Genomic DNA, 9,357 nt, shown 5'->3' with positions numbered 1-9,357 from the left:
TCCTTGGTATTGACTCACAGAAGCTGAACACTTACATCACGTAAGAGCCTGCATATAGATGTTTATAGAAGCTTTGTTCATAACTGCCAAAACTTGGAAGCCACCAAGATGTCCTTCAGCGGGTGAATGGATACATAAAATGTGGTGAATCCAGACAATGGAGTTTTATTCAGCACTAAAAAGAGACATGTAGGGAGCTTAAATGCATATTACTAATGGAAAGAAGCCAACTTAAAAAGGCGACACACTGTATGGTTCCAACTATATGACATTCAGGAAAGGCAAGACTATGGTGGCAGCCAAAAGAGCAGTGGTTCCTAGGTGTTGGCGGGGAGAACAGGCCCAATAGGAGGAGCACAGAGGATTTTTAAGGCAGTGAAAATATTCTGGATGATACCATAATGATGGATACATATTATTATGCATTTGTGCAAACCCATAGAATGTTCAACACCAGGAGTGAACCCTAATGTCAACTTTGGACTTTCCCATGATTAATGATGTGTCAATGTAGATTCATCAAGTATAACAAATGTACCGGTGTGGTGCAATGTTGATAGTGGGGGAGGCTGTGCATGTCTGGGGATGGGGGTATAAGGGAACTCTCCGTACCATCTACTCAGTTTTGCTGTGAGCCGAAAACTGCTCTAAAAAAATAAATTCTATTAAAAAGAAAAAACCATGACTACAAGCAGCAATATGGATTAGCCTAACATACATATTGATGAGCAAAAATAAGCCAGATACAACAGAGCACAAACTATATGATTCCACGTATGTGAAATTCAAAGATACACACGAGTTAGGTGATCAAGGTCAGAATAGGAGTTACCTCTGGAGGGGGACATCAGCTAGGAAGGAGCAGGAAAGCTTCCTGGAGTGTTGGAAATGTTCATTTCAGATGTCTGTAAGTGTACGTGCATGCATGCGCGCGTGCGCGCGCGCACACACACACACACACACACACACACACACACACACACTGTAGCTGAGTCTTCCAATTTCACGAAGAGGTCAGAGAGAGGAAAGGGTTGAAAGGGGTTGTTCTATAAATACAGCCCAGGTAGGTCAATGATTTAAGGGTGAAAGAGGCTATAGCCTGAGTAACTAGCCAGGTTTCTTTTAGTCCGTCTTCTCTGTAACCTCTCTTTAGAAACACATTTTATTTTGATTCTATGAATAATTTATTTCATCATTTTTCTTAACGTCTGAAATGGATTGTGTGATCTCAATTGGCACAAGTTAATTTAGAGGGCTATATTGGAGGGAATGTAATTATCTGCCCAGGTTTCAAGTTACTCGAACCCCAAACATGAGCCTTCTGAGAGTCCCACAGGTTTTCCTGTTTATATTCAGAGACAGCGGGGAGGTGCTGCAACCCGGAGGACTTCTGACTGAGCTGTGACCAATTCATGCCCCCTGCAGGACACACTACCCTGGAAATTTGATTGCTGCTCATTCTCTGAAGAGAAAACGATGCATGGCTGAAAGGCTGGCACACTTCTTCATGAATCTATATATTTTATTTTTCATAAAAGGGTACATTGTGGCAGGTGACTCAGCAACTGCAGAGATGACAGTAACAGGATGTTGAGCTGTATTTGGCAGGTGATGATGTTTTGTTCACCTTCTATGCATCAGATGCTTTCACTTGACCTTGTTTAATCTGCGTCAATCTGTGAGGTAAGTTTTATTGTCCCCATTTTCCTGAGAAGAAAAGTGAAGGTCAGAATGATTAAACTACTTGTCCAAGGTCATTTAGCCAGTATTCTCAAAACCAATGTCCCTTCCTCGGTTTTTCAGAAAGCATGGCTCTGAGAACCATCACACCTAGGCTACTAGTGGGGTTGTTCCCCACTGTGATTGGAGTCAAAACTAGAGATGGGGGATGGCTGGACTGAAGAACTGTAATGAGATGGAAGGAAATGCTCCAACATGTAGATGTAATTGTGAGTGATCCCGATAGTCCGAAGAACTGATTGAATTGATGAACTTCATTCAGTCAGATAAACACTGAAACAATCAGGGGTCTAAGTAATTCCATGAAACAAGGAACTCTACTTATCTCCTTACACTATGCCAGCCTTTTTAAAATGAGAGGACTATTCATTTCCTTTCTCAGCAAGGGGTAAATGAAAATTCCTAATAATAGAAGGGCAAGGAAGGAGGAAATTTACTAGGCATCTTCATGCTGACTTTTCTATTCACACTGTTTCTTAAAATCTTTAGTACATAATGGTGAGGGAAGAGGTACATCCCTGCTTTACAGATAAGGAAGCAAAAGTTCAAAAAAATGATAGAATTATAAGGAAATGATTGAATTTATATAACAGAGAGATCATTGAAGTCAGCCCTCAGAGCAAATTCAACCTCAGTAATTCCTTGTTCAGTGACATTGGGTAACCTATCTTACTGATTTGAGCTTTAGTTTTCTGGTCTAATAAATAATTCATCATTTAGGATGCTTTGGGTTACATGTAATAGAAAACTCAACTCAAAATGGTTTAAACAATAATGAAATGTTACTATCTCACCAAATAAGAAGTTCCAAGCTCACGTATCTTTCGGCTTAATTAATTCAGTGGATCAATGACATCATTAGAGATCCAGGTTCTTCCCAATTCTCTGCTCTGCCAACCTCAGAATGTCAGCTTTGTCCCACAGTCTGGCTGCCCTCATGGTCCCAAGATGGCTGCCACAGCACCAGGTGTCACATTCAGACAGGAAAATATTCAGAGGGATAGGAGTGGCCAATTCTTCTCCTGTGTTTCTTTCAATTAGCAAAAGAAGCCTTTCCTAGAATCCCTATGCCAGCAGATTTGTTCTCATATCCCATTGTCAAGAATTGAGTCATATACCCATGTGTAAACCAATCACTGTCAAGGAGAATGGAACTACTATGGTTCACTTAAACCAATGAGGGTTTACTTCTGAAGTTAATCTACACAGGGATTGGTAGGTCCCCAAACAAAATCAGGTCAATCAAGAAAGAATCCTATTGGGTAGGGTAACATGAGTGTCTTCTAGATAAAGGTACCAGGTAAAATATAGGACACACAGTTAAATTTGAGTTTCCGGTAAATGCAACATATAGTTATATAAAAAATTATTTTATTTATCTAAAATTCAAACAACTGGACACCTCGTATTTTTATTTGTGAAATCTGATAAACCTACTTCTAGAGTTATTAAGAAACTTAAAGAGGAGAAAAATATATGGGGAGTAAAATTCCATCTTCTGTAAGAAGTGGCCCTGGATCTTTTTTTAAATTTGGTGAAAGGAATGACAGGACTTTTACAAAAACACAAAGCAAAAATGTGAGAGTGTGGAGGAAGACTGCTGTACAACTAGTATCTTTTGTCAATTATCTCTGTTCTTTCTTCATTCTGATCTCAATCCCAAGATAATGTTTATTTCACTAACAATAGCAGTTTTTCTTTGAAATAAGTTTAGCTATTTCTCTTGAAATAAATAATTTTCAAGAAAAATACTGAGGTTTTCAAAATAATATGTGTACAATAAAATCTTTTAGTTTTCTTATTAATTGATCAAAAAGATAACTTTCTAAAAGATATCAGAAAAACAATGTATTGGGTGATCATAGCATATAGTTATGTGAAATACATGCCAGCAATATCATCAAGGATGACAGGGAGGAGCCTGAACTACACACGAAGTGGTCTAGTTTTATTTGAAAGTATATTTCTATTAGTTAAAAATGTATATTGCAAACCCTAGTGCAACCACCAACATTTTTTAAAATAAGTACAATTGATGTGTTAAGAGAGGAGATAAAACAGAATCATATAAAATGCTTCAGAGAAAACTATATAAAATGGGGGAAAAGAAACAAAAATATGTAATGAATAGAAAATAGTTTCAAACATAATATATATTAATCCAACTACAACAATAATCACTTTAAATGTGAATAGTCTAAATACACTAATTAAAAGACAGAGATTGTCAGAGTAGGTAAAAAAAAAAAGAAAGACCTAACTATACTTGTAAAGAAGTCCACTTTAAACATAAAGACTCAGAGGTAAAGAAATGGAGAAAGCTATACCATGCTAACAATACTAATCAAAAGGAAGCTCAAGGAACTATATTCATTTCAGATAAAGGAAACTTTAGAACAATGGAAATTATCAGGGACAAAAAGAGTGACACTACATAATGATAGAAGTTAATCCTCCAAGAAGACATACAATACTCAACATGTGTGCACCTAACAAAGGAGTATCAAAATACACGAGGCAAAACTGATAGAACTGAAAGGAGAAATAAACAAATGCACTATTACGGATGGAGACTTCAACATTCATCTTTCAGTGATTGATAGATCAAGTAGTCAGAAAATCAGTAAGGATATAGATGACCTGAACAGCTCCATCAATCAATTTGATCTAATTGACATTTATAGAGCACCCCCATCAAAGCAAAGTACACACTCTTCTCAAGCTCACATGGAACATTCACTAAGATTGTCCACATTCTGGGCCATAAAACACATCTTAAAAAAAAACATGTTAATAGAAATTATACAGATCATGTTCTCAGTTTGCAGTAGAATTGAGCTTGAAATCAATAACAGAAAGATAGCTGGAAAATCCCAAATATTTGGAAATGAATACTTCTAAATAACCATGGATCAAAGATTAATTCTCAAGATAAATTTTTAAAATATTTTGAACTGAATGAAATAAAACTACAACTTACCAAAATTTGGATACAGTGAAAGGGGATGATTTATAGTGCTGAGTGCTATATTATAAATGAAGAAAGATTTAAAATTGATAACCTAAGCTTCCACCTTAGGAAACTAAAGAAATAAGAGAAATTTAAGCCTGAAGCAAGCAGAAGAAAAGAAATAAAAACATTCCATGTGTTATCATTCTTACAAGGTGGTCAAATGTACAGGAATTTTCTCAAGCAAAGTTATATCCCAGAGGCATCTTGCATGTGCTCTTGAACCCATCTGTGAAATACATTGCGGTGTTGGAATGTTTGAATTCCTATGTTGAATCCTAATCCCTGGTGTGATGGTATGAGAAAGTGGGCCCTTTGGGAGATGGGATTAGTGCCCTTAGGATAGACCCTAGAGTGCTCTCTCACCCTCCTTCTGCCACGTGAAGATACAACAAGACGACGACCATCTGCAATTCAGAAAAGGGTTCTCCCCAGAACCTAGCCAGGCTGGCACCCTGATCTCAGACTTCCAGCCTCCAGAACTGTGAAAAAATCAATTTCTGTTGTTGATAAGCCACCCAGTCTACAGTACTTGGTTATAACAGCCCGAACTAAGACATACATTCCACCTGTCAAAGTCTTCCTCTCCAGCACCCCTTATCAATGAACTCAGCCCAAGAGCATCACATCATGAATTCTCCTGCATCCATCCTGAGAATGACCATACCAAGGGTTTTGTTCTGCCAGAGCACCCAAGCTGCCAGTCTCCACTCCACATCTCCACCCACTAGTGCCAGCCTGAAAACCTACTACCTCCTCTTTATGCTAAAAAAAACCGCCTTCCCCTGCATGCACTTCAACTCACCTGTACCTGCTCCCCCAGCTCATCAAATATGTCCTGATACGTTTAAATATCAGTTTAGTCGTGTGACATTGTGATGTATAATGAGAAATATATATTTGGTTTTCATCCTATTCCTGGCACAGAGCTCCTAAAATCCTTGGAATTTCCTAGAAGAACAATAAAAATGTATTTTGTTATGTTAATGACGTGACTGGGAAAGCCCCTTAGGTCACCTAAGGATGGAGGCTGGTTGCCAGGAGAAGCAACCATGTTATTAGATGGTTGGAACTTTCAGCCCCACCACCACCTCCAGGGAGGAGAGAGGGGCTGGAGGTTGGATCAACCACCAATGGCCAATGATTTAATCAATCACGCCTGTGTAATGAAGCCTCCATAAAATCCCGAAAGGATGGGCTTCTTTCTAGTAGGTGAACCCATGGAGATTTGGGGAGAGGGGCGCACATAGAAACAAGACTTATCCCACTTGAACTCAAGTTTCTAAACATGAATTTACTGCCACCAAGAGTGTGGAGTCCTTGGATCATGTGTCTAATGAAATACAGTAAAACCTTGGATTGTGAGTAACTTGGTTTGCGAGTGTTCTGCAAGACAAGAAAACATTTCTAATACATTTAATGTGGTAAATGAGAGATGTCTTGCAATACGAGTAGTTTGTTTCCGGAATGAATTATGCTCGCAAACCAAGGTATTACTGTACATCCTATGCTCTTCCGTTTTAGATTTGAAAAGATTGTCAAGATCATCACCATGACAACCAGAGGCAGTCCTGGCATTGCCGCTTCATTTTCTTTATGAGAAAAACCTAGTCTTAGGAAAACAATGAACGCCTGACTTTCCTTTGCGCTGGCTGCTTTATATCATTCTGGTCAGCTATGGTTGAACGACAAGCAGCACGCTTTTCATTTTCTTTCTCACAGCTCTTCTGATAGAATCCAGACAAATAAAAAGTCAGAAGAATTTTTTGAGTTCTGTAGATGAATGACACTTGGCACTATGTTTAAACTTTGAAACCGTCCAAAATACTTTTATATAATTTAAACCTGTTGAAAACCTCTGCAGCATGAGACAGCAACTATAAATACTTCTCTTAAACACCAGAGGTTGTATTGAGCATGCAAAACAAATCACTTGACTCTAAACAGGAAAGAAAAATGCAAAAAAGAAAATTTGTTTATGGTTTAAATACAGCTGAAGTGATTAACAATAAGCAGAATATATTCACTGTCATCGCACATTAGACATGTTTTATGACTTTTAATATCTGAATTATCCTCCACAAACCCAAACATTCAGCAAGCATAGACGTTTACACTTCAGAGGGAGAAATGGGCTCTGAAGGAGACGATTTCACAAGAGAATCTTTATCTCTTTACATAAAATGCCAGGAAACATAAAAGAGAAAATGATGAAAACCAGACCATGGTTGAGTTTAATTACAAGAATTCTGTCTCAACCTGATTTTTTTTTTTATCAAGTAAGTTCTTTGTGTGGCTCCCTGGGTCCCTTCAGTGGTTTTGAAAGCCAGAGAAAGGATATATTATACAACATATTGGGTCGTCGGGAAAGTCATGACACATTTTTGCATTGAAAAACATAGAAAAATACATCATGACTTTCCCGATGACCCAATAGAACCTCGAGAAACAAAGTACTTTCAGATAGAAGTGATTTGTTTCATTTCCCTGTAATTAAAGGCAATTCCCTTCTCCAAAAAACTCACACCTCTGAGTTCATATTTTCCCTTTTCAAAGACGGGGCTTCCAGTCTCTTTTGCTTTCACAACACTCTGTAGTGCTCAAATCTACTCAACACATATATTATTTTGACCACCAACAGTGAGTCAGACCCTTAGAGAGACTGTGCAACCTTAGAATGAGTTGGACTCATACTTAACCTCCAAGAGCTCAGAGAACAATGTGCCCACACTATTTCTGGCTATCCTATGGGAGGCCAAGATGTATAAGGCAGGGTTCTACCCTTAAAGTTTCCACCTACTTGTATAAATGACGTGAACACAACAGCAACAAAGATTCTAGAGACATTCGGAATATTTAAGTGACTCTTATTTTTCATGTGTAAGACCAGAGGCATTCTTCAGCTTTCTAATTGCAGAGAGCAATGTTTTTTCTTTTTTTTAATAGCATCAGCCATGATTACGCTAAGTCCAGATAACTTGCCATTTCCTTAAAATGCTGAACATTGTCGCTGCCATGTGTCTGTTCTTGCTAAACTCTCTGCATGATATACCTTCCTGTGCTCTCCATCTGGCAGATTATTTATTTTTAACATCAGCTCAACTGTCATAAACCCTTTCTCTCTTCTCCCTTCCTTCCAGCACAACTCCCTCATCTGTCTTCCAGAGGCCTTTTAAAGTATCTCTATCATACTATCCTTCTCACGGCATTATGGTCATTTCTGTGTCTGCTTTCCCCGTTTGGCTGAACGTCTTTGAGTTCAAAGAATCGCATTCATTTTCGTGTCCTCAGTTCATGCCACACACAAAGACTTTAGTTTCTGTTGGTGGTGTTGAATTTATGTAACTCTGAATCCCTTGAAATTGAAGAACTGGATCTTGTACAATATTGGACACCAAATTGGAGGATCATTGCTCAGTTTCTGGAAATATTATACCTGTATTTTTATCTATCTTCAGAAAAGTCCTGGTTTAACAGGGCTAATAAGAGGATAATTCATTTAACAAGAATTCTTTGAGTGCCTTCATGGTGTCTAAGAATAAGAGGATACAAAAAAAAAAAATAGAAACCACTCATGCACAATAGGAATAGTAATTGCTATTCCTGACACCTGAGAATATAATAATTAGCCTTGTTCCCCATTTGTTCACAGTCCTCCGTGTCAGATGTCCCCTGGCTCCAATCTAATCTGCTCATATTTGCCTGTTGGAAGCTAACAGCTTGTTTTCATCTTCTCTGCTTATTCCATCCTTCCAGCAGCACGGGTTTTTCTGCAGCTGCCTCACTCTTTCCTCTTCTGCTCCTAGCTAAGTGACTTCTCCCACACTATCATCTCCCAAGCTGCACTGAGCTCTTCTCATCACTTTGCTCCCTTCTTCTGAACCACTTATGAAGCATCACTTTTATCAACCAAACTGACCTAACTCTAAAATGTATACACGCCACCATTATTCAACCACTAAATTTTAGAGCTGGATAATCTCAGAGAAACAATAAGATAGGATCGGATTCCACCTCTGTTAATTGTCCAGTAGTTTCTAACACCTACCCCATATATCAATCGCAGACAAAATATTTTTTAAAAAATACTTTGGATCACTGATAAGTGACCAAACAAGAGGCAGAAAGTGGAGAGGGGTTGAAACTCAGGAGAAGGAAAAACACTTGGTGAATTTTCATGGTTTCCTACCTGAGGACATGCCACCCCCATCATGCTCTACAAAGGAGAGCTACAATTCAGACAGAAAATCCACAGTTTTACTGGCTTGAAGAACCAGAGGACAGGCTTCAGGACAACAACAGCTGCTAGAAAGGCGGGGAGGAATTCCCAAAAGGAAGAAAGCCAGAGAGGAAATGCCCTAAAATCTGTGCATAAATGCTGCCCAAATCTCTGGCCACCCCCTAAATAATATACATGTGGGGACAGACTCCAACCAGGTCAGCCAAAGCTAAACATTCCAAACTGAAATTTCAGCTGCCCCACCACAGGGAGTCTGCAGTTTGAGTTTGGCAAGTTGACTGTTAAAACAAACTAAACCAATACTCTCCAGATAGACATAACAGAGTCCAGAGTCTCCAGGACTTATCATTAACAATGCCTGTGGTAC

General features: G+C 38.6%; 1 protein-coding gene across 1 annotated transcript in view; it reads right to left on the bottom strand.

Annotated features, from left to right (window-relative positions):
- Positions 1-222: 222 nt before the first annotated feature.
- LOC109375874 (protein FAM91A1-like) overlaps positions 223-9,357 on the bottom strand; it is an 81,733-nt gene continuing 72,598 nt past the window's right edge. The window contains exon 17 of the mRNA XM_019631389.1: positions 223-1,707. Coding sequence (XP_019486934.1) covers positions 1,662-1,707 — 46 coding nt within the window. The 3' untranslated portion in view covers positions 223-1,661. The remainder of the gene's footprint in view (positions 1,708-9,357) is intronic.

This window comes from Hipposideros armiger, unplaced genomic scaffold (assembly GCF_001890085.2).
Source record: "Hipposideros armiger isolate ML-2016 unplaced genomic scaffold, ASM189008v1 scaffold_997, whole genome shotgun sequence".
Classification (NCBI taxonomy): Eukaryota; Metazoa; Chordata; class Mammalia; order Chiroptera; family Hipposideridae; genus Hipposideros; species Hipposideros armiger.
The sequence above is the reverse complement of the archived record's forward strand: the minus strand, read 5'-3'. Positions and strand labels throughout refer to the sequence as shown.